This window comes from Botryllus schlosseri, chromosome 13 (genome assembly GCF_051294905.1).
Source record: "Botryllus schlosseri isolate E-star chromosome 13, Bs_hap1, whole genome shotgun sequence".
Taxonomy (NCBI): Eukaryota; Metazoa; Chordata; class Ascidiacea; order Stolidobranchia; family Styelidae; genus Botryllus; species Botryllus schlosseri.
The window spans coordinates 1,186,043-1,210,670 of record NC_137248.1 but is presented as its reverse complement, the minus strand read 5'-3'; the positions used below and the strand labels follow the sequence as shown (position 1 = coordinate 1,210,670).

The following is a 24,628-nucleotide window of genomic DNA, read 5'->3' as shown; positions in this document are numbered from 1 at the left end:
ATGAGGCCGTACGTCCGCAGGTTGAGCACCCCTGACGTAGCCGAAATAAGGGTGAACATTTGAGCAAGGCTGCAACGTATAGTAAATGATAATACAAATAAGGGCTCGAGGTTACTGGACCACCATCTAACGCAGTGTTTCGCAAACTCGACCCCGTGGCTGCGTAAGTAGGCTATGTAATCTGCACTATTCAGAAGCTGGCCGCAGGAAGCACAAATTCAAAATGTCCGAGATTTAGCGGTGGTTTCCTCGAGAATCATCAGACAGATATCGCATGCTGAACACATGCTAACTCCACCCTGCTCTACTCGAAAAGGAAGTAATAAGTCCATTACCAAAGGTTGAATGATTAGAAACATTTGCTTATGACATCACATTGCCTGTTACACATCCAGTCATTCTGTTTTGAAGCATAAACTGGCGTATTTTTGTGATAGCTATAGTCATCGTATCATCGGTTCATCATAATGTGGATCTGGTACACCCCTGTACACCCCATCCGAGTGGTACACCCTTTGAATATTCTGGTACACCCTAGGGTGTACGACAACCCCGGTTGAAGAGCACTGGGCTAGATGTTGAGTGTATCTGTACTGATTTTTATGTAGGCTAGATGTTGAGTGTATCTGTACTAAGAATAAGTGATTTTTTTTTACATTTTGATTTGTTCGCGCGTAATGCTTATGCCTTGTGATGATTGCATAATGCATATACCTTGCAAGTTTTAGCCTTCAAGTAGGCCTACAAATTCTGTATATGCTACAAATTCCAGTTATCATCACTTTCGTCCATCGTTTGAGGCACACCTACACCGCAGTTTTTCGTTTCTTGTATGCCAGTATGTTTTAGTTGTGGGATCCACTTTGTGTGCTTCTAATAACAAACGAATCGTGTTAATTTATTCAGAATTAGCCCATTGGCTAATTGGCTAGACAGTCTTATATAGGCTCACTGCGGGGTTACACTCAAAAGCTTTGAATTTGGTTCAGTGATCAATAGATCACGGGGGTAGGAAGACCAAATGACTCGCCGTCAATAGATCCCAGGCATATATCGAAATTTAACTTTCAATTTGATGTATCGATATGTGTACACTGCGTATTAGTTTTTTTCGTTTCCACTCACGTTGACTTGGCTTCCCGTGCGATCTTCAGACCAAGGGGAAGTTTGCCGTTTCATGTATGCACTGTTTTAGAATTGTTCCACCTGATTTTCACGTTTGAAGTTACATCGTTGCGTTATGTGTTGGTTTCCCTTGTGATCTTTAGATCAAGGGGAAGTGTGATTGTGATTAACGTAATTATTATGTGTGTGCTCCCGACGCTCCTGTCACGCGATCGACAGAACGGGCTCGAAGGCGAGAGGACTGGTTGTGCGGTTTTTACGGAAACGTTTTAAATACATTGAACTATATTACAATAACCGATGCGAAAGGGGGGTCTGGGTTACGGATAGATACTTATAGGGCCCCCCCGGTAAGTCTCGCCCAGCCCCCCCCCCCCGTTGGTAGGGCCACCACTGCATACCGTACCATTTTGATACCGAGGTCAATCAATCAATCAGGAAATATTAAGGTAAAGAAGTCATTGAAGTGTTCGGGGCAGTGGCCGCAGTGGAACTGCTACATAAACTTTGCAATTACTAGTTTCCGCATATCATATTTTATATTTAGGACACCAAATTTTTTGAGCAGTGATTTGTTGGACACACATCCTGGTCCCTTTGGGCCCCTGGCTATAATACGGAGGACATGATGTTGTAGTTTTTGTAGCGGCTTCAGTGCAGCTTTACTGGCAGCCCCCAACAGATGATGCCATATTGTAACTTCGATAGGAAAAAGGATATCAGAAGGACCCAGACCGGTATGTAGTCTCTTATAAGGCTGTAGTAGAACAGACCACAGTTTCGTGATAATTGTTCTTCTTGCGACTGAATGTGACTCTTCCAGGACATGCGGTCATCGCGAATCACTTCAATGAATATTGAGTAACGTAGGCCCAAATATTGCTTCTTCTATTACAAAACCTGTGTCGGCCAGGTCATAGGTGAGATCGATATCCCAGTCAGCTATCCGTATCCTAGCTGCGTATACCAATTTTCGAGTCTTTGGTGTGACCCGGCCGGGGATCGAACCCACGACCTACCGCTCTAGAAGCCGGACGCATAACCATTACACTATCTCGCTCGGTTGTTACTACGAAAGTTAGAGCTATTGCGTATTGTAATACTATTGATGACCGATTTTATGTCATTGCTATAGAGAAATCAGGTCCCTACTTCTTCACTAGACGTTTGACAAGCCTGTCGCGATTTGGGGCTATCTGGTTTCCTCACTGAATTGCAAGCATCGTCCTCCAATGTCAAATATAACAGAAACAATCAGTTAATCAGGTTTATTAATATATTTTCATCGTTTCAAAACATCACAAGACTGCGATGCAGTGAACAGATAGGAAGGTGCCGAAACAGCTTGGAGTGGCCTTTAATATCAGACATCCACCTTAGCCTAGGCGAAGTAAAGAAGAGGCATGCACACTGAATTAAAAGTAATGCAGAGAATATAAGACGCAAGCGACAAAATGGAGTGGCATGTGGAGGAGGCCGGGGGGCGAGCTCGATGTTAGGTCGTGGTCCGGTAATCCTGAAGGCTGGCTAGCATTCATTCAGAAGAAATTGCTTGTATGTTGTATTTCGACTTGAATAATGTGGACATGCTCGACGACTGTCGGATAGCCGGCGAAATGCTGTTTCACAATTGGGTTCCGGCATACTTGATTGAGCAATGCGTTTTCTTGTATTCCGTCCTGATCATATGGTACACTCTAAAAACTGGGCCCACCTTTTAAGGTGTTTCAAAAAAAACCTTCAAAAGAGGAGGGAAATTTTTCCACCTTATTTCACCTGGTGGTTATTTTCCCACCTCATCATAAGGTGGGCAACTTTCCACCTTGCCCTATCCGGATTCCGCTTCATGCTACCCGGATATCCCAGCATATAACCACACTTTAAGCCTCCACAAAACACTAAATCACCTTCATTCCAATGACTTTATTTGCAAATTAGTCACGAATGTGATCCAGTTTGGCATAAGCTGCAGTACTGATGAAACGCGCCAGAAAAACTGAAATGACAGTCAGAAACTGCATTTCGAAGATCCAATGAATTTCTTGCATCACTGCAAATGCCTCATGGAAGCTCTCGATATTCTTCACCTTTTCAACATCAAACCAGACGGTCCACTCTTTCTTCATTGTATCGTAGCAAATTGTAGGACACGCGGATGTGGGTGTCTTGAAGAAATATATTATTATGTGAAAGAAGCATCAGGTCAAACATACACTTAACACACACACACACACACATTGATGTTATTTCAGTAATCAGCTTAAAAATATACCGGCAGCAGGGCACTGCGGATCCTATTTTCAGTCAACATATGATATCAAATAGCAAATAGGCCAATGTATATGCGGACTTGGCCAGGTGGAAGTGATGACCATTTTGAGTCATCAGCTAATGTGAACAGTAACCTTTAGTAGAGTGGCTCTCAATTTTTTGTTGGTGCGGACCCCTTTTCTTAACCATCAAGGCAAGGCATCCGTGCAGACACCCCTAAAGTTTTAGTTCAAATCATGCTCAATAATAGTTCAACCGCCATCCACCTTTTGTCAATAGTCCTTTTTTTGCAAGTTGCAAAGGTACATCTTGGCGAGTTTGAAGTAGCAACCTCGGATAACTATTGACATCTACTTTTTGAAACTACTTGTGTACCTTGCAGCCCTTCATTTCCTACTTCCTCTTGAAGTAGCTTTGACATGGATTTGAAATCACTACTTCTACACTGTACTAACCTAGAAATATCCGAAGTGATGCTTTACCCGAGCTAACAAAACCACAAATTATATTACCATTCAGGTTAAAATTTAGAGGTCTGCAAACACCATAAAGATGTGCTTCACGGACCCAGAGTTAGAACTACGGGTTGTGGGACCGAGCTGAAAAGGGAGCATGGGCTTGTAACACCGGTTTTAGGTTTGCTCCTCACTAAAAAAGGTTGAATACACCACATTGACAAAAATGTATTGATACTATAATTCAATAATTGACATTATAAAACGTAATTTTCAGTATTTAAAATCGTCTCCGAATCTCCACAACTCGACTACAGTTGAAGCTCGATTTTGTGCCAGTAGTGGGATAGATTTTCCCATCCAAAATTTCAAGCAAACAGGTACTTATAATATTTATACAAATCCGTACCTGTTGAACCTGGAAGAAATTGCCACATCCTTCATAAAAAATTGTAGGTATAGAAACAATCCGGTCTAGATTTTGAGATGCTGTAAAATAAAATATATTATAAGTCCAAGTTGACCACTGAATACATACAGGTCAACATCAACTCATTACAATACAGCAGAGTGGAGTGCGTCAACGCGTCGCGTCGTAATGACGGATTAGTATGGATTAAAAACAGTGCGAAAATTGATGCCGTGCAATTGCAACATGACTGAAGAACGCTTTATAGGCCTATATCATGAGAGGGTGAATAGATGGAAATTACCTACTCAATACAAATATTTGAAGAGATCAATGCTTATGTCAAAATCAACAGCTTTATTACACCAAAAGTAAAAGATATAATAGCAGAAAGAGAAAAACATACCAATCACAATCCATCATTTTGTCTTCGGGACATCGATGTCAGCTACTGCGCTTCATCCTATCAATCATATTTTCAACCAATTCTGCGTTGAGGGGAAATCATGCTCATCTCGTCTTCGGGGACAGAAGACGAAACCGTTTTCTGCAAAGCAGTCGAAATTTGAAATATGCATTGAAACAGAATAAAAACAATCATTAGAAGAATAAATTTGTGAAACCGAACCTCAAATCATTTTTTCAACAGGTGAAGCAGCAAAAAATGAGCAGATTTAAATTTATAGGCTTTACTTTGCCTTGGTGAGCCAGTCGAACTTTCCATGCTACTAGTAGGGCTGGGCAAAATCGAGTACCTGAGTGATTCAATTCTGAATCACGTAATATGCTGCGAGTCGGGTCAAGTAATCAAGTATCACTCATTATGGCGTCATAACAGAATGTAAGATGTCAAAGTTGAAATATGTACCGTTTATGCTACCACCAAGAATTTAATGCCTTTTATCCATCACATATAAAATGCTTTGGTATTTTTCGACTTCACCAATTTCATTCGACTTGGTGACAATGCTGTTGGATGATCATGACTTCGGAAATATGCTACGTCCAGTAACCTTGGTAGCTTTTGTACTATAGGTTTCGTATGCTACGATACCGCCAATCAAGGTTTAAGGCTTCAACTGTGAAAATTAGTATCGAAACTATAATTCTCGGGTATAAATCAACTTTCAGTGGAGAAAAGCGTAATATCAGTACCGGTACTCGAAAATATCGTATTTTACTACTCGACTCGAATCATAAGAATTAATATACTAGATTCAGAGGTTTGGGTACTGGAATCATTGTGCCCAGCCCCAGCTACTAGTGATAGTCACCCTGCCAGTCGCCTAATTGTGCTGCGTACACCAATTCCCTACTGGATCTACTATATAGCATGGTTTCATATTAGAAAATGGCCATAAATTGCAGTTACTTCTAAAATTTTCAAACAATTATTTCAATTGAACTGAAACAAAGCTGACTCTGACTTAAGCATGTAAATTTGAAAAGGCAAGTTTGAAGCATGAAAATTCATTCATTAGTCCATTATCGTCTCACCTTCCATTTCTTCACGTGGCGTAATGTAATCTCCATTCTCAAATATGGCGGCCGATCGTCAGACAGCCGACAACGACAGGAACAGTTGAGCAACTATATACGGGTTTATGCTAGCGAGAAAAGAATGCGTTCATACCGCATTCCTTAACAGGAAGTAGCGGTTCATATTTAAAAACGTACAACTATTGCCTGTGTAGTAAGAATAAGCACAACTCATAAGAATTCGCTTCATAATGAACTTCAAAAGGAGAAGACATGCGCCGCCAACGCGGTCTCTTCGATCTGTCTGCTTCGAGGCTCGGCCGCTGATTAATTAAAGCGTAACCGACATGGCTGATCAGTCAGCATGAGATATTAGAATCTTCGCTTTTTGTGTTCGACTTACTACTTAGTACACTAAATAAATATTATAACTATCATTATTGAGTACAGACTTGAAATTGACTGAATAGGTTAGTAAGATATAAGTCGAACCATAAGCAAATCGGTGTTTGTGAAACTCGATGGTTGAACGGGGTTTCCCTTGGGAATGTGGCTCCCGCGAAAACTCAGCTGACTTCATGGAATCGCCGCGCAAGTAACTGATGCGTTGCGTTAATTTAGTATATATTATTTGATATTATTTTCGTAGTTAAATGCATTCAATGCTATGGATCAAGCCCAGGCTGGTCTCGGGAATATATGACAACGTTGAAACCGCTGATACCAGTCACGTCTTTGAAATTCGTAAGCAACATAATGAAGTTTCTGTGCACAGTGTGCAGTGATGTGATGATGAATGCTGAACGAGGACGACGGCAGGTTCCTGCAAGCGAGCTGCAGAATTGTTTGTTTTCGAAATCAGTTGTTCGTCAGACATTGATTCTTATACTGCCTGTTCATCAGTCATTAGTTTGCTTGATATCAGTTGCCAGGATGACATAAGAGCGAGGTGTCCGTGTTGTTGCACAAGCACAGGTACCGTAACTGGTGGTTCTGATTTCTACTGTCATTTGGAATGATTGTGTGGTGAGGTAATGTATGAATATATGCTGGCATGGTCAATTGGTCATGTTTATGATTTCGGAAACACACTGGAACTAAAGTACTACCGGTACTCTCTGATTGATTGTGCACATCATCATGCTAGTTATATACTAATATTTATATTTCCTATTCATTGCTGTGCTGCTTTATCAAGTGATAATTTTGATTGATTCATCGATTTTGTTTGATACATGGCTGTTCTGTGACTGCTTACTTCTTGTGAAAATTTAGTATCAATATTCAGGAGTATTATGGTAGGAGGCCTAGTGGTCTTGGCCAAGTCCCAGTAACACAGTATTTAATGTTGTTGTTGGCATCAGCAATGCATCATGGCATGCCTGGGTTACTTATGTTAACTCTCTCCGTAAAGCAACTAATATTGCTTTCTCTGTTCTCGCAGTCTTTTTATCTTATTTTCCCTGTCTAGTTCCTACCACTTGCATGCATATTCAAAATATATACCGTACCTAAGATTATTGATTTGAAATGTAATATATATAAACCCTTGTAAGGCATTTGTTGATACTAATTTTTTGATTATAATATTCATATCTGTTTTGCAGGCTATATTTATGTGAAATAGCACTAAAGCGATAGCATGATTTTTTTCGGATCCTAATTTTGTTACTCAGCTGTCGGACTCCGAAATCCTGTTTGACTGTTGGATCAGGACGGATACAAATTCCCCAAATCTGGAATCCGCCCATCTCTGAATTCATTTCATCGTGCTTTCACTTCCTCTTTTGCTTTTGGCCTCTTTGGCGGACGGACTTGTAGTAAAGTCTCTGCAGCTTTGTTGAATCGTATGTGATCAAGTATAGACGGAGGTTTTTACAATGCCGAGCACGCTAAAACCGTTACTTCATTAATTTGGCTGCGATTCTCAAGATTCCTGGACAGTAACGGTATGCTGAAAGATTGGCGGAAATTCGATTACGGCATTGGCTATCTGAACCGATTGAAGAAGCAGTTTTGCATCAATATGAGAAGTTTGAAGACTTGACTGCATGGCTGCTTCACTTCATAATAACTGTTTCACTGGCGGAACTGATGTAAGCGCGCGTGGAAGAGATGGAGCTTGTGTCTCTCCCGGTCCGGTAATTCTCCCCGTGATGTGGCGCGGCGTTGTTAGGGTTTTAGTTTGGGGAATTTGTTCATTGATGTTAGTTTGGGGCTAGTGTTCTGCTAATGTGGTGCGGTCATGCTCGTGTTTGCGGTTTTGTTGATGATTTTCAACCTTTTTATGGTATTTTGTGAGGCTGCTGCTATTGGCACTTCCCAAGTTCGATCGGAATAGTGTAGCAGCTGTGTTCTATACTGCTCCTTACGTCAGTTGTAGTATCGTCGCATCGTGCTTTCACCTCCGCTTTTGCGACTGACCGCTTCGGCGGACAGACGTGTAATAAAGTCTCTTCAGCATTGTTGAATCGTGCGTGATAATGATAAACTACAGATGGAGGTCTTTTACAATTATGCATTCGCATTCAGATTCATTATCAGGTGATAAAAAATGTGGTTGAAGGCGAGATCGATAAGTCAGGCTGTAGTCCTGTAATCTTGATCTGACTATGGTATTGATTCAGTATAAATTGTGTGTATTTTGATTTGAATGTGGACATGTTCGATGACTGTCGGAGCTATGCAGATTTTCATAAATTATATAAAATTACTGATTTCGAAAAACCTGGAAATTGAATTTAATTACACTGAAATTCCGGACATTTACGGACGTATGTAGCAACCCAAACATTAATAAATTTCCGTTGCATGACCAATCAGCTAAGCAGAACTCGTGAACTTACGCGTACGTCATCTGACCCCGTGTGTTCGGACTGCCGTTCCAAGTCATAGGGGGCTCGTTCCGCAGCATTTGTAATATATCACGGGTTTACCAAAAACAACGTTACGACAGCTTTTGTATATTTGTTGACGACGACGCAGTATATGAGCTCGCGCGAAAATACATCTTCCACCTCCCAAAACCCTCCTTATAAAGTGATGTATCGTATATCACTTTATAGGAGGGTTTTTGGAGGTGGAAGATCTATTGTCGGAGGTGGGAAGACGTACTTCACCTTCTTCAGAGGTGTATAGCATGTTCCTACCACTCGTGAAAGGAGGAATTATCGTTTCCACCTCAATTTTAGCCAAAAACCCACCTTTATTTTTTACAGTGTAGTTGTTCTTCGTTGACGCGATGGTGCAGAAATACCTTTGCCAGCATTTCATCATCATCATCATTGGTTTATTAGCAATTTTATCAGTTCAATACACCACAAAAATGCGATACAATGAAAAGACAGGAAGATGTCGAAGCGACAAGGAGTAGTCTATGGAATCTGACACCCACCTTGGCCTAGGCCAGGGGTTCTCAAAGGGTGGGCCATGGCCCACTGGTGGGCCACAGGAGCATTTGAGGTGGGCCACGGAGCTATTTAGAAAATTTTAGAATTAATGTAAGTTTAGTTTATTTGTTATGTTAATCGCTAAAAATATATTCATATTATCTAATTATACGTAGGCTGCGTAAAGCTTTTCATCTGACTTTGATAGGACGTAGTGGCACGTATGGAGTCAGCTTGTACAAGTCAAAAACGGGAGGTAGAAACGGCGGCTTTTTCCACTGGCTATGACAACCTATACGGCTAACAGCAACTAAAATAATTTCGAGTATATAATAACTGGAAGGTAATGCTGAAGTAACCAAGTATTCTGGCGGGGTCATATGTCGTTGAAAGTGGTGTGCAATGAACTCGAAATGAAGTGTAATTGATGTATAGATTTACTGTACTTAGGCAAGTCGTATTATTGTATGATAAAAACAGCCATAATTGCAAATTATTAGCAACTTCTGGTAGAGGTATGCTGCACCACCGCAACTAATCGTAATGGATTGAGGATTTAGCGGAGCGCATTAATCTTTGAAGTCGGTTTAAAATGTCCGCCCTGGAAATCATTGTACATAACGTAAGAGTCACATGAATTGATTGTATCATTGGATTGAATACTACTGTATCTTGCCTGTCTACTACATGCAGTTATTTGTTTTTGTTATTATTACGTCATACAGACAAAATAGTGTACCTACATTTCGAATTTGATTCTCCCTATTACTGACGTTCGCTACTGATGAGAGTCAGTCGAAGAGCTTTTAGCGAATAAATTAACAATATGAAGTTATTGTTTCGCGTTATTCTGACGTTCTGTACCCCAAATGGCTTGTTAATTATATTATTCCCCACGATAGTGAAACTAAAATCCAAATCACACAGTGGATGCGCGGATTTGATCATTGTGTTTCGCGTCGCGAATGGAGCAGCGGGCAATCATACATAATAAACACAGGAGTTTTAGCCTGTGAACTACCAGAGCCGTAACTGCTGCATCTAAACCCCCAATTGCGGAAGCTCGAAGGGGTTCAAGATTATTTTGTTGGTCTTTTGTTGGAGGATATTTATTCGACTTGAAAATATTCGTCGCGCTTCGCGCGATTTTATTGGCCGAAAGGTATACACTTAAATATCAGCAGCAAATTAAGATAAAAATGCACATATTTTAGAGAAATAGGCATATCGGTGCCGTCAATTACCACGCACTGAACAGGATTATGACTCCGCGAGGTAAGAGGTGGGCCACAGCACATTTTCCAACCGGAAAATGGGCCACAGCCAAGAAAGGGCTGAGAACCCCTGGCCTAGGCGATGTAAAGAGGAGGCATGCACACTGATTGAAAGTAAAGAAGATAGTATAGAAAAAGAATGCGACAAGAAATACGGCGGCATGTCATTGGAAGCGAGATCGATAGGTCAGTCGTGGTCCGGTAATCTTGAGGATGGACTGTATTTATTTAGTTGTAATTGCTCGAAATCTCTCCATGCTATCCCGGTCGTGCTGAGCGCCAAGCGGGGAAGTCATATATACCAGTGTCACTATTCAGGTCTTTGTTCTGACCCTTTGTCCTACCTCACTCATGCATAGCTTCATTAATTGGTAACTATTATTTAGTTTTTCTTGTTTTACTCCAGATCATGAAGAGACAATTTACCCGTTTGCTGCTGCTGCGATCAGAGTGGCTGACCTCCAAGGTCGCATCGTTTATTTGTATGCGATACCATGCAAGAGTATTTTTATGAATCTTCATTGTTGCCTTCTCTTTGATCTCTGTTTCTGATTAATTAAAATAAATACTCTCTCTCTCTCGTTCATGGCCGACTTTTATAGATCTGACCATTGAGATCGCGTACATTGCGTGCATGAGTGGGTTCATGTTGTGCACGCAGTTTCCAGTAAACAGCTTCCGAGATCTTTGCATTCACCCGGCTTTTTTTAACCTGTAACTATAGTTTGTAGACCTGTGACGGTGCTTCGACTTTGATCGTAGTCATGCAACACGACGATGTAAGTGTGTGAAAGGGATTTTAGTCAATGCAGGCTTTCAATATTCCGTTATATATCTACAGGTATTATGGGACATTATCGGAAACAAGCAATTCTGTTCATATAAAGTAAAGTGAGTATTTAGCTCATGTTTTCAAAGGACCACTTTCTCCTTATCTATAAGATGTGTTACAGGGCGACAACATCACAAACGCAGAGATTCTGCAAGAATGAATACAATGTTACCGGTCTGTGCAATAGAAGTTCGTGTCCTCTTGCAAACAGTCAATATGCGACGATAAAGGAAGAAAAAGGTATGTATCGGTGTCCAATATCCTCCGGTCCCAAGCTCAACTCTTCTTCCTCTTGAATCCAAAATCTAGCTCTCTGTTATTATCTTAGTATAATTGCCAGTCGTAAAAACATCGGAGGTTAGGAAAATGAGGCTGCTCCGTGACTGGTGCTGTGTGATAGTGCTATCAATATTCGATGTAATGTTGTAATGACGAGAAGTTATTGTCTTGGCCTGGACAATTCGCAATTGTCACTTTTTCACCGCAAACGCATTTAGGAATACATTTTGATTCTGAGCCTTCGCCGGGCCACTGTTATTAACCTGATACAATCACACGAGTTTGAGCGTTATATAATTGATCTTTACCATCTCCACACACCAAAAATACCACATCATTTTGGCAGACAGTAGATATTATATTGATTTTGAACAAAATTAATCCAGATCATGATCAAAAACAGGCTAAACAATTGATACAAATGGCAACAGACTAATAATTCATTTGCGTATCTTCACTGTTCGTATTTGAGCGCAAAATGGAGAGATCTCCCGCTGTGCTGTAGTATGATCTCGTGATAGCAACCTCGCTTTGGTAATTAAGGTCAAGATACCTCGCTGTCCCTCTTTATGCTGTTATCTTAGCTTATGGGACCACATCGTTGTATTTAAATAACACAATGCACAACTTGGTTTTGTATATGCGAATGAAGAAGTCACAAACATAGGAAGATTATCTGACCATCGTAATATCTGCGTTCGTGCATGCATTTAACCTGATCGATCGGTTGGAACTAGGAACTTCCTCTCCTTTTAAAAACATCCCCCCTTTTCTATAAATACCCCCACTCCGTTTTTTTTTTCGGCTTGATGTTTGTAGACCAAGCTTAGCTCGTTTAGAAGATACAGTTCTCTGGTAGAGTTTTCAGGAAAACCAGGAATTAGATTACCAGCATTTCTCTCCAATTACACAACTAGAATGATCCCTAGTAATCCAAGTCTGCAATGAGTCATCAACATTTTACACATTTTGAGAATTTATTAACTTGATGCAAAGTTAGTATTGTCTTTTGGCCATGGTTCACTTTGAAACAATGTGATAAGCATAAACATGGCCAAGATATGACAGGAAAAATGAAAATTTTACAAAAACTTTATTATCTATAAGTTTTAAGGAATGGATACCATAGGCTACTTTGATTCCAGATTCCACTGCGACGATATGCGCTTGGGTTTCATGTTTTAAGACAATCATGTTTCTTTGCATGAAGGTGTCTGCTATCTTTACATGAAGACCATTGAAAGGGCGGCATTTCCTGGAAGATTATGGGAGAAAGTAAAATTATCAAGGAATTATCAAAAAGCCTTGGATCAAATCGACGAGAACTTGATATATTGGCCGTATTTTCTGCGACACAAATGCAAGCAACGGTTCACAAAAATCTATCAGTATTTGATACGGATAAGGCGAATGACGTTAAAAAGACAGTAAGCTGAACTGGTTGTATGCACATTAGTCGAATATGATGTAGGGTGAAGTGAATATCAGGCTTGTAATGACTCTAGTCGTAATTTTTCGTTGGCTCGTCTGGAATCGAGTCAATTTGTGTATTGGCCTGACTTGCAGTCGAGTCATTGCTCATGACTTGACCAAGTCATATGACTCGCCACATTCTATATGACTTATTCCAGTTTCGTATATCATAGGGTTGCCATACATCCTTTAGAAGGATTTGTTTGTTGGATTCATTTCAATGTGAGTGAATTTTCAACAATTTGAAACTTTTTCTAGGAAGGAATTAGTCCCCCTGAGCAGGAAAGTGGAACGCAGAGAGGCGAGACGCGAGGTAAGATTGACTTTTTGTCTCTCATTATTTTACCCCGAAGAGCATTCGCACTTAGAACAGCTTGCATGTTGTAATATCATATGTGCACAAATTCTTCACCTTGTGACATATCCTGTTGCATCTCGCAGGAATTTAAAGGCAAATTGTCGTGATGACAAAGTGTGCACTGAGACATCAAAATTTGTCTTTAAAATTGGATAAGAATTAAAATGAGCGCATAGAAACATTTCACAGATTAGATTACTGGGTTTTCTCTCTAGATAATTACAATTCGTCCAGGTCTGATTCTGGCATGGTGTGATTGTTGTATGCATTTGATGACTGTGTTTTCTGTGAAAAGCCTTGATTTTCATAAGCATGATAATAGTTATCTTGTCATCTAAGTCAGATTCTGGTATCACACAATGTATACTGTGAGTCTGTTTCCAGCAAAAAGCATTGATAGCCGCGCAGTTGGAAAACGCGATCGAAAAAGAACTGTTGGAACGGTTGAAGCAAGGCACGTACGGAGACATTTACAATATTTCCGCGACCGCATTCGACCGAGCCATAGCGCAGCAGGACGTCGAAGAGAGTGAGGATGAAGAGGAAACGGGAACGGTAAATATTCGACAAAATAACATATCCTAAGTAGATAGTCACAATGTTCCGAGCCTCATTTGTGTTGTTCCAAACCGAGTGAAGTCCGAGTAGAGGAGAAACAGTCCGAGTGTTTACTGTTCTGTATTGAGTTCAACTAACTCGCTCTTGTGAGACTCGCCTGATGTCGAAGGCCTCGGATTCATAATATACTTATCCTTTCTCCCACTTACCATACTTATTCAAACAGACAAAACCAGTTCCTGTGCCTACTTTTCAAGTAGGCCTATCAGTCCTAATATACGATAGTCGTATAGAATGGCGTCAAGTGTAGACATTTTCCGATTTTAAGAAAATGACCCGCGAAAAAATTTTGACTCGAGTCGCTACAACCCTGCTAGTTTGCGGTACGCAACTCGAAGATAGATTTCATCGTACCGTAACTTCTGTTTCACCAATACATTTGAACTCTCGAATGACCAGTACTTATTTAAAAAAAAAGTAGTTTCTTTGGATTGTTTCAATAAGCATAAGCAGTGCTGTGACGATGCTTGCCGCCTCGTCCTTGTAAAATTTTCCCATATTTTAGTGTTAAAGTTTGAACATTTTTAGGCATGACTACCTAGTTTTTACACTTTGGATTGTTTGCATCACTTAACAACTTGTCAAAATACAGCAGAAACTGGAAATATTTTTCACAAATTTAAAGTAGTCTTGGATCGCGAAGATAGATTCTTTGATATCCAGTAGCCCCCTTCTGATAAATGCTACTTTTTTACAAAAGTTTATTTTCTGCTTCCATTGAAGTAGTGTGACGTGTCTTTGAAATTGCTACTTGTACTTTTATAATGGAGTATGAATGTATGTCCTTGACAGAAGAGAATCGAAATAGATGTGGTGGAGAAAATACCACGTTATCTTTTTTATGTGATGCAGAAATGGCATTATATTGTTTGTGGTCGCCTAAATGCTACATATCTGAACCCTCCACGTCTTTCCTACTGTCATGGAGCCTAACACTGATTCAGAAGCGAATCACGCCGGTACTGTATACTTGTTAAGCAACTACCTGGCAGATGCCTAGCTAAAATGAAATTGCTTCCGTGGTTCATTATTCATTTCAATGCAGTCAATATCTCGGTCTTTACGGTTTGATGTGCATTCACTTCCATATATATCTCCATTTGCAGGTAGAATACGTCGCCGATGACGAAGTCGATTTGAGCGACATGGAGGTATTTCAGTGCACAGTAAACTCATCGGTAACACACACTCATCACCCGATGCTTTTCAGGATATGGAAGACATGTCCACAGACGACGAGACGGTCGAGGAAGAAACGCAGCCTAAGACTGTCGCGAAACGCAAGCGTCTGGAAATTGAATACGAGAATGAACACGCAACTAGTAAATCAAAACGGGAGAGGATGAAATTTTAGCGAAGGATGTACTTTTGGGATTCATGCACGGTTTCTGGATCGTATTGATGGGATTTATTTGGAGATGGATTAACATGTGAGAGAGATATGTGATCCCTCTGAAACTTAAGTTCACTTTGTGTATTGCCAGCGATGTGGGAGTGGGAGGAATAATGGGGCATCTATTTTGTCAATATCTGGAGCAGCACAACCATTTCATTATCATTACTAGATCAGTGTCTTAACCGGCTGCATTGTTGGAAGACTTATATATGCGGCATTAACAACACATTGAATTTTGCCTTATAGTGTGTGTCAATCCAGTGACGTGTTTGTCGTAGAATTTCCAGGGTGACTTATTTCCTAGTATGCTTATGAGTGAACAGTGGTTTTTCGAAGCATCATTGTCGAAAATTATTGCCACCATTGCGCTAGGTTGAAAATTTTTTAGTGATAAGCTTACTGATCATTAGACTGTCATATTTCTCTGCAGCTTTTCCGCAAACGCTTGCAAGTTCAGCCGCCCCTCGTCCTCCATCAATGTTAGAATTTCCTGTATCAAAAACTATGCGCTATTGCGCTGTATTTTTATTGGAGTGAAATTTAATGAAACTTACCACACCCAATTCCGCATCAATTACCGTCAATTTAGTCAAAGCTTCGGCGATTGAATCCTCGGTGCGGGTTATTTGCGACGGAGTGGAATTTTGTGTCCGCCAATCGTCGTTTTTTATGCTGTACAACGTCTTGATTAGCAACGCTGTCAACTGCTCTGTGTGACTTGTCATCCTGGAATTCAGTTGTGTTGAGATAGTGAGTTGTCACATCATGTCAGGAGCAGACTTGGACAACTAGGATTAGAATTATAGCAACGGTCTTTTCCAAATTGGATGGGAATGGCAGATGTCTGTACAGCAAGCCAGGCTTGTTTCGCACGATACAGTTCTCTATAGCATTTACAGGACCACCAGCAATTAAAGTATTCTCGGCCTGGATTCACCTAAAAACTCAAGTAGAAATAATCTAAAATCATAATCGCTCGAGTAATTACAGAGTAGGCTGATCACCTCTGCTCATACATGTCCATATGCAGCCTAGTTTATTCCATGCCCAGTCAAATAAACTGCTGCAAAGCTGTCCAAAGAAATGCGCCTTAAGCTAGATGCCACGTCTTTTGAATATCGGCGAAGGTACTAGATATCAGTCAGTCTCTAGTCAGGACACACTCACCTTAACCAGGCCACGTTCACGAGCTCTGAGATCATGTTGCTCAAATAGGAAACGGTAATCAAGTCGCAGGTATCGAATCCGTACTCCAAAACTGCCAATATAGCTTTCATGTGACCAATAACCTCAATTCCCATCTGCGAGACGATCGTTGACAAGGAGGTAGCAAATATCCTGCAATATCGAGACAGATTGATGAGCATCGTATACACAACTAGAAAAATGGAGAGAAAATGAGTGTATTATGAATCCGAGGCCTTTGATATCACAGAAAGTGAGTTGAACAGATGAATGAATGAACAAATGAACAGAATGTACTATGACTCGAACTCGGTGGTGAATTGAACATGACTGGAGTCAAAACTATGAAAGTCAAATTGACTTGTGACTTGGTTACAACTTTGGGTCATATACTTTTCGCAGGTAATCTTAGCCAAGAGCAGCAATCTTCAAATTTATATTAGTGCTCGTGATACAGAGACTATTTCATAACTTTTCCCATAAAAGTGCCGTAGAACTTGCCTCCAGTCTACTTTTAAAATTTCTAATTGTAAAATGTGTTTTTGACCGATGAATGTTCAAGTGGAAGTTCCGTAAAAGCTTACCGTAATTTTCCAAGTATAGTACGCCCCCATTTATAATACGCACTCCTAAAATAGCATGTGATTCCGGGAAAAATCCTGTACCCATGTATAGTACGCACCCTGCATTTCTGTACATGAATAGTTGCGATTTCGTATACGATGTCATTCTGTTTTGCGATGTCACTCGTGAACAATCATTACACAAAGATCGCTCAACGATAGTAGATAGCAGCCAAAGCCTGCAAGGCGGGCGGCGCGATAGTTTAGGCCAACGAACCGACATCTTGCGCACGGTTATGTCATGCGCAACAAGTCTGTTGGAGATGCGACTGATTACGCAAGCGATTATATCTTGCGCACATGGCCTCTTGTGTATGTATAAATTGCATATGCGATTGTTCGGGCCTGTCGTTGACGCGATGAATTGGCGAGAATTGCCGCGCGCGAGTGTCTATTAGTGACCTAATTTCGCTCGCGTACAAACGGCAAACCAACTCAGCAGGAGATCGCGTGCTTTTGCAGACGACTCTCGTTAATTGGCAACACGCTTCCCACTAACATGAAGATAGGTGTGATTTCAAGTTTTTTATCGAGGGAGATTTTTTTCAAGGCTTGTTGTACCCATGTATAATACGCACCCACTATTTTAGGGCAAAAAATCGTGAAAATTTTGCGGATTATACATGGAAAATTACGTTAACCCCTTGAGTAAGTGGTATGAGTTCCGCATAACTAACTTCAGTATTAGGTCAAGTATTTACATAATGACCACATCTGGTTGCGGAAATGCTTGGGACTGTAATCTGTAACTTTACGAGCATTTTGGAGGTGCAGGACTTCAATATACTATACTACAACTTGTGATATAAACCCGAATACTTTCTGCTGACACTCTTCAGGGGTAATCGTCATCAACTAATAGAGTTTTGGAAAGAACGTAACATGAAAATCACACCTTTTCACATTTTGGTCGCTGGACAGGTTGAAAATACTTAGCATTTCATCAAAACATCTGTTGTAGTTTGGTAAACTACAGCCTCGATTTTTCATCATTTCCGTTTCAATACATGGTAACGAGCTGAGCAGACAAGGCAGTAATGGTGCGTATACAGTCGCTTCCTGACAATGCATCTTCTTTAGCAATGCGTCGTGGAGAACGTTGATACGTCCGCGGTATCTGAAATGCGAACCCTTGAAGAATGCTGCCTAGTTTACATATTAGGATTCTGACTAATCGTGATGGAATGAGCCCAGAGTTGGACAACTTGAAAATTTCAGCAAATCCAAATGAGATTATAATTAGAGCCACACAGTATTACCCAATTTAGATAAGAATTCATTATTTCACAAAAACAAGAAAAGTGACTTCAATTCCGAATATGAAAGAAACACAACAAAAATCAAATTCATTTCACATCAAATCAAGCATGATAATGGCAGTTGTCTGTACAGCAAGCTTAGCTCGTTTCGCACAATACTGTTCTCCCGTAGCATTTCCAGAAAAATCAGTAATTATGTTACAGCTAAAATTAGCGTAAACATTTCACAAATGGCTAATTCCATTATAATTTAACAGGGGCTGTAATGCATACCCTCAGAATTGTCCAATATTTACAAATGTTATTCTTTTTTGAATTCCAAGTTTATTAAAAAAAAAAAAATTGAAAAATGTTCAGCAGTTCAAAAGATATTGCGATTTAAAATCCTCTCGTCACTAGGTGGCGCTACTTTCAAAAATCTTTGAAATCGATATTTTTCGCTTAAATGATGGTAGAGAACCAATTAAAATGTCCAATTAACCAATTCTGGGGCCATGGAATTCAATAAAACCAACTGTTTCGCCCTAAACTCAATGAAAAAAAAGTTACGGATGAAAAAAAAAATGGGGGGGACGGGCTTGAAAATGTCTGTGGGATACGGCCTACACAAAAAAAAATTATTGTGAAATGTGCTTTCAAGGAGTATGGTTGATAAAAAGCTTGATTTTAAATTCCCCAGTTATTCCACCGTGAAATATGCATTACATAAAAATTTCATGGTCCCAACCCATATCCCTGCTCACCGTAAATACTATTATCACCAGTCAAATATATGAATAAATTTATCAGTTTTGGTTTTTGAAATTTTTCAAGTAGAATCCGTGCTGAACCACTGCATCAACAATAATAGAAGCAAGTAACAAAAGACATATTTACAATTGATCTTGAAATGTGGCAAGTCGACGATCCAAAATGCATGCCAAACACGAAACAATAAATATGTTCGGATTTTTGACTTTTGACTATACTAAGAGACAAAATGCAATTTCAACATATTTATTGTTTCGTGTTTGGCATGCATTTTGGATCGTCGACTTGCCACATTTCAAGATCAATTGTAAATATGTCTTTTGTTACTTGCTTCTATTATTGTTGATGCGGTGGTTCAGCACGGATTCTACTTGAAAAATTTCAAAAACCAAAACTAATAAATTTATTGATATATTTGACTGGTGATAATAGTATTTACGGTGAGCAGGGATATGGGTTGGGACCATAAAATTTTTATGTAATGCATATTTCACGGTGGAATAACTGGGGAATTTAAAATCAAGCTTTTTATCAACCATACTCCTTGAAAGCACATTTCACAATAATTTTTTTTTGTGTAGGCCGTATCCCACAGACATTTTCAAGCCCGTCCCCCCCATTTTTTTTTTCATCCGTAACTTTTTTTTCATTGAGTTTAGGGCGAAACAGTTGGTTTTATTGAATTCCTTGGCCCCAGAATTGGTTAATTGGACATTTTAATTGGTTCTCTACCATCATTTAAGCGAAAAATATCGATTTCAAAGATTTTTGAAAGTAGCGCCACCTAGTGACGAGAGGATTTTAAATCGCAATATCTTTTGAACCGCTGAACATTTTTCAATTTTTTTTTTTTAAGAAACTTGGAATTCAAAAAAGAACAACATATATAAATATTGGACAATTCTGAGAGTATGCATTACAAATCTCAAAAAATTTGCTAAATTATAATGGAATTAGCCAAATTAAATTACCGAATATTTGCTTTAATTGGTCTGATTAGACAACTATAATTACCTATTTGTCGTTAGGGTTACCATATTTTGGAGATCTGAAAAGAGGATACATTTTCAGACTTGCAGTACCGGAGGAAAATCCTGAAAAAAGGTAAAATTTCCCTACTTCATGGTCGGTTGACTGAAAAAAAAGGTCAGCTTTTCTTTCACGTTATCCATTGGTTCACTAAAAAAAGGTCAGCTTTCCGGCTCAGCTCCCAAAATAGCTGTCGGAGCGTTGTTTCAGTACTGTATCTCAGTCGAATTTGCCCTATAATTCCCAAAAAAGAGGACAAAATCCCCAAAAGAGGACATTTGGGCGTCCTCCGAGGACACTTTCAAAAAAGTAAAAAAAGAGGACAAATCCTCTTAAAAGAGGACGTATGGTAACCCTAGTTGTAGTCTGCAAGAGTGAGTTAAATTTTTCTGACTCGACTCCCGAAAGGCCCGCTTTAAAGCCAATTAGGTTGTGGTTGACCTTATTTTTTAGTCAACTTTGCCGTCAGTGTTTTCGAAATCCAGATTTCGCATCATTTTTGGTTGTCAATACACGAGTCATGACTCGACCTGAGTCATTTTTTCAAACGCGTAAAATGACTCGAGTCAATGACTTGTACTCGAGTTATTATGCATGACTCGAACCAAGTTGACTCGAGACTAAGACGCCAAGACAGACATTTCATTGTAACTTCGAAGGATAGGAAAGTCACCACATGATTGGTATTTCGTCTATCAGTCCTAATACTTGGAAATAGGGCCCGAAACTGTTAGGACTGAGAAAATTACGATACGGTATTATGAATGCGAGCCATTCAATATCTCTCAATCAGAGTTGAAAAGAGTGGGTTGAACCAGATTGAACTCAAAACTGTACACAGTGAACACAATGGCTTGGACTCAGACTCGAGACACAATACTATGACTCGGACTTGGCCCTTTGCTCACTGACTTTAAAGACTCGGACTGGACTCGGTGGTGAATCGAAAATGACTCGGCTTTACTCTCGAGTTAAAACTATAAAAGGCTAATTCCATTATAATTTAGCAAATTTTTTGAGATTTGTAATGCATACTCTCAGAATTGTCCAATATTTATATATGTTGTTCTTTTTTGAATTCCAAGTTTCTTAAAAAAAAAAAAATTGAAAAATGTTCAGCGGTTCAAAAGATATTGCGATTTAAAATCCTCTCGTCACTAGGTGGCGCTACTTTCAAAAATCTTTGAAATCGATATTTTTCGCTTAAATGATGGTAGAGAACCAATTAAAATGTCCAATTAACCAATTCTGGGGCCAAGGAATTCAATAAAACCAACTGTTTCGCCCTAAACTCAATGAAAAAAAAGTTACGGATGAAAAAAAAAATGGGGGGGACGGGCTTGAAAATGTCTGTGGGATACGGCCTACACAAAAAAAAATTATTGTGAAATGTGCTTTCAAGGAGTATGGTTGATAAAAAGCTTGATTTTAAATTCCCCAGTTATTCCACCGTGAAATATGCATTACATAAAAATTTTATGGTCCCAACCCATATCCCTGCTCACCGTAAATACTATTATCACCAGTCAAATATATCAATAAATTTATTAGTTTTGGTTTTTGAAATTTTTCAAGTAGAATCCGTGCTGAACCACCGCATCAACAATAATAGAAGCAAGTAACAAAAGACATATTTACAATTGATCTTGAAATGTGGCAAGTCGACGATCCAAAATGCATGCCAAACACGAAACAATAAATATGTTGAAATTGCATTTTGTCTCTTAGTATAGTCAAAAGTCAAAAATCCGAACATATTTATTGTTTCGTGTTTGGCATGCATTTTGGATCGTCGACTTGCCACATTTCAAGATCAATTGTAAATATGTCTTTTGTTACTTGCTTCTATTATTGTTGATGCAGTGGTTCAGCACGGATTCTACTTGAAAAATTTCAAAAACCAAAACCGATAAATTTATTCATATATTTGACTGGTGATAATAGTATTTACGGTGAGCAGGGATATGGGTTGGGACCATGAAATTTTTATGTAATGCATATTTCACGGTGGAATAACTGGGGAATTTAAAATCAAGCTTTTTATCAACCATACTCCTTGAAAGCACATTTCACAATAATTTTTTTTTGTGTAGGCCGTATCCCACAGACATTTTCAAGCCCGTCCCCGCCATTTTTTTTTTCATCCGTAACTTTTTTTTCATTGAGTTTAGGGCGAAACAGTTGGTTTTATTGAATTCCTTGGCCCCAGAATTGGTTAATTGGACATTTTAATTGGTTCTCTACCATCATTTAAGCGAAAAATATCGATTTCAAAGATTTTTGAAAGTAGCGCCACCTAGTGACGAGAGGATTTTAAATCGCAATATCTTTTGAACTGCTGAACATTTTTCAATTTTTTTTTTTTTAATAAACTTGGAATTCAAAAAAGAATAACATTTGTAAATATTGGACAATTCTGAGGGTATGCATTACAGCCCCTGTTAAATTATAATGGAATTAGCCAAAAGTGAGTTTGACTTGTGACTTGGTTACAACCTTGTTCAATATACAATTGAATTGAATGATACATTCACATTGAAATAAACCCGAATATTTTCGGCAGACACTCGACAGAGGTAATCGCCAGCAACAAATAAAGATTTCAATAGAACATTTGTATACCTCAATTCTCCAGCCGGCACTTCTTTCAGAATATGATGGATGCACTTGATACCGGTCACAGCGTGTCTAGGTACCACATCATCGGTCATTGTCAGGACGGTCGGTAAAATTTTGTCCAGATATTCTGTTAACACATCTCCGCCGGCATTCAAAATGAGATAAACGAACGTGAACCGGGCTCGACTCGATTTTTTCCATGCTTCGCTAAAAATTTGTGAGCGTAATTAGTGTTTCAATGTAATTGAGGTATTAGGGTCAGTACATGTAGTTCAAAAATTGTTTTACATAGGGTCGTTAAAAAATAATAAAAATTTTTCAAATATTAGGCTACTGGGTAACTCATAAAATTGTCGAATTGACTAAAAAAATTCGGCTCAATTCCGACCAGTAGAAGCAAAGTGATTAGAGTAAAAAAATTTTGAATTTCAACAAAATAACAAATTTGATTTTGAAATGTTACTGGCTATCTCATGAAATTCCTACGTAGTCTCAAAAAACACATAAAAATGTGGGTCAATTCGGACCTGTAGAAGCGAAGTTATCAGAGCAGAAACTTTTCTATTAAAAATAGTACGGTAGGCATATTTAACATGAGGTAATTTTAATAAAATTAAAAATGAGAGATTCCCCCCCGTAAATACTATTTTCCCAACCCAAACTTTTCTACTCCCATAACTTTGTGACTATGGGTTGAAATGTAGTTAAATTTGTATGGGGTCGATTTTTAAGCAACATTTATTTTTTATAAATAAATCTAAATTATAAACTTTTATAGCTGCACTCTACGGGTTGAAATTGCACCAAATTTGATGTGCAGCTTGTTTTTTAGCCAAGCTGACAATTTTAGTAGCAAGTACAACTTCTATAGAATATTCTACACCTCTCACCAACCAACACTGCAGACTGACCATGTCTGCAATCTTAATTATTAAGTATTGACTTGAGTCACTTTAAACTTGTGAAACTTGACTTGCGACTTGATTTTGTAATGACTCGAAATGACTTGAGCCCCACACCGAAAAAATGTGGAACTTATTGCGTATGTCATCGTAATTTTTCCAGTTTTGTGTCATAGGGTTTTTTAAATTCCTATTTACCCGACAAGATCTTTCAGAATTCTTTCAAAAGTATCCTTGAAAATCATCGGCTTCTCATCAATGAACGATTTCATAGTACAAACTTTGAGTTCGTCCAATACACATCGTATAAGCTTGCTAGATATTGCATTACACCGTGCTGGACTCCAAAGGTTAATGCTAGTCAAAAGTGGGGCGCATGTTGTCAGTATAAGGGGTACCAGTTGTTCATAATTTCTTTCCATTGAATGACAGTCTTGTTCAAGTATCTTTTTCAAGATAGAACAGATTAAAGAAGCATTATAACACGAAGGTTGAATGTCTTTATCACTTGCTCTGGTTTCACCATACTCGTCAGCAGGGAGACAGATGACATTTAGAAGTTTTTCAGCACAATAAAACGTTTCACTCCAAGTGACCGGCAAGGCATACACATTCTGGTTTAATGCTTTTTCTAACAATTGTCTCTGATGTGTAAGCTGCTGGTTAGCAACAATTTCTTCAACGGTTTCTTTCAAGTCCATTGATGTCTTATGTACAAGGCCAGTAGGATAACTCCCTGATCTGAACAAACAGACATACAATTGTTGATATACAATGTTCTTTCCATTACTCTACTAGCTCATCATGCTTGAAATGATTTGTACAATTTCAAGATACTATACAAGAATTGTAATGCAGCGAAAAGAGCTGGAAAGGACTATAGGTGAAGTCAATAATCAATCA

General features: G+C 39.1%; 2 protein-coding genes and 1 long non-coding RNA gene across 5 annotated transcripts; 1 reads left to right on the top strand and 2 right to left on the bottom strand.

Moving 5' to 3' along the window:
* Positions 1-3,033: 3,033 nt before the first annotated feature.
* Positions 3,034-4,346, bottom strand: LOC145453480 (uncharacterized). The gene is made up of 2 exons (XR_013919794.1): positions 4,261-4,346; positions 3,034-3,290 (listed from the first exon to the last, which is right to left on the bottom strand). It is a non-coding gene; the product is annotated as an uncharacterized LOC145453480 (long non-coding RNA).
* Positions 4,347-11,020: 6,674 nt separating this feature from the next.
* LOC145453362 (protein MAK16 homolog A-like) lies at positions 11,021-15,404 on the top strand. Of its 2 annotated transcripts, XM_080331329.1 has the most exons (8): positions 11,024-11,181; positions 11,244-11,293; positions 11,356-11,474; positions 12,724-12,940; positions 13,245-13,299; positions 13,729-13,899; positions 15,069-15,113; positions 15,173-15,404. In XM_080331329.1, exons 1-8 carry the CDS (start codon positions 11,167-11,169, stop codon positions 15,314-15,316), a joined length of 816 nt encoding a protein of 271 aa, XP_080187455.1. In that variant the 5' UTR covers positions 11,024-11,166; the 3' UTR covers positions 15,317-15,404. The 2 variants fall into 2 exon arrangements, with proteins under 2 accessions (XP_080187454.1, XP_080187455.1); XM_080331328.1 differs by having other exon boundaries at positions 11,021-11,181; positions 15,069-15,404.
* LOC145453352 (TELO2-interacting protein 2-like) lies at positions 14,978-24,566 on the bottom strand. 2 transcript variants are annotated; one of them, XM_080331320.1, is made up of 7 exons: positions 23,924-24,566; positions 22,827-23,030; positions 18,062-18,283; positions 16,526-16,696; positions 15,913-16,084; positions 15,759-15,848; positions 14,978-15,250 (listed from the first exon to the last, which is right to left on the bottom strand). In XM_080331320.1, the coding sequence occupies exons 1-6, from the start codon at positions 24,424-24,426 to the stop codon at positions 15,765-15,767; spliced, it is 1,356 nt and encodes a 451-aa protein (XP_080187446.1). In that variant the 5' UTR covers positions 24,427-24,566; the 3' UTR covers positions 14,978-15,250; positions 15,759-15,764. The 2 variants fall into 2 exon arrangements, with proteins under 2 accessions (XP_080187446.1, XP_080187445.1); XM_080331319.1 differs by having other exon boundaries at positions 14,978-15,848.
* Between the last annotated feature and the right edge of the window lie 62 nt (positions 24,567-24,628).

Coding starts and splice junctions, on each gene's coding strand:
- LOC145453362 (XM_080331328.1), top strand. Junction 11,475..12,723: donor GACGATAAAGGAAGAAAAAG/GTATGTATCGGT, acceptor CTTTGCATGAAG/GTGTCTGCTATCTTTACATG. Junction 12,941..13,244: donor CGAATGACGTTAAAAAGACA/GTAAGCTGAACT, acceptor AACTTTTTCTAG/GAAGGAATTAGTCCCCCTGA.
- LOC145453352 (XM_080331319.1), bottom strand. CDS start 24,426: ATGGACTTGAAAGAAACCGTTGAAGAAATTGTTGCTAACCAGCAGCTT. Junction 23,031..23,923: donor ATTCTGAAAGATCTTGTCGG/GTAAATAGGAAT, acceptor ACAAATTTTTAG/CGAAGCATGGAAAAAATCGA. Junction 15,849..15,912: donor TTGATGCGGAATTGGGTGTG/GTAAGTTTCATT, acceptor TTTTTGATACAG/GAAATTCTAACATTGATGGA.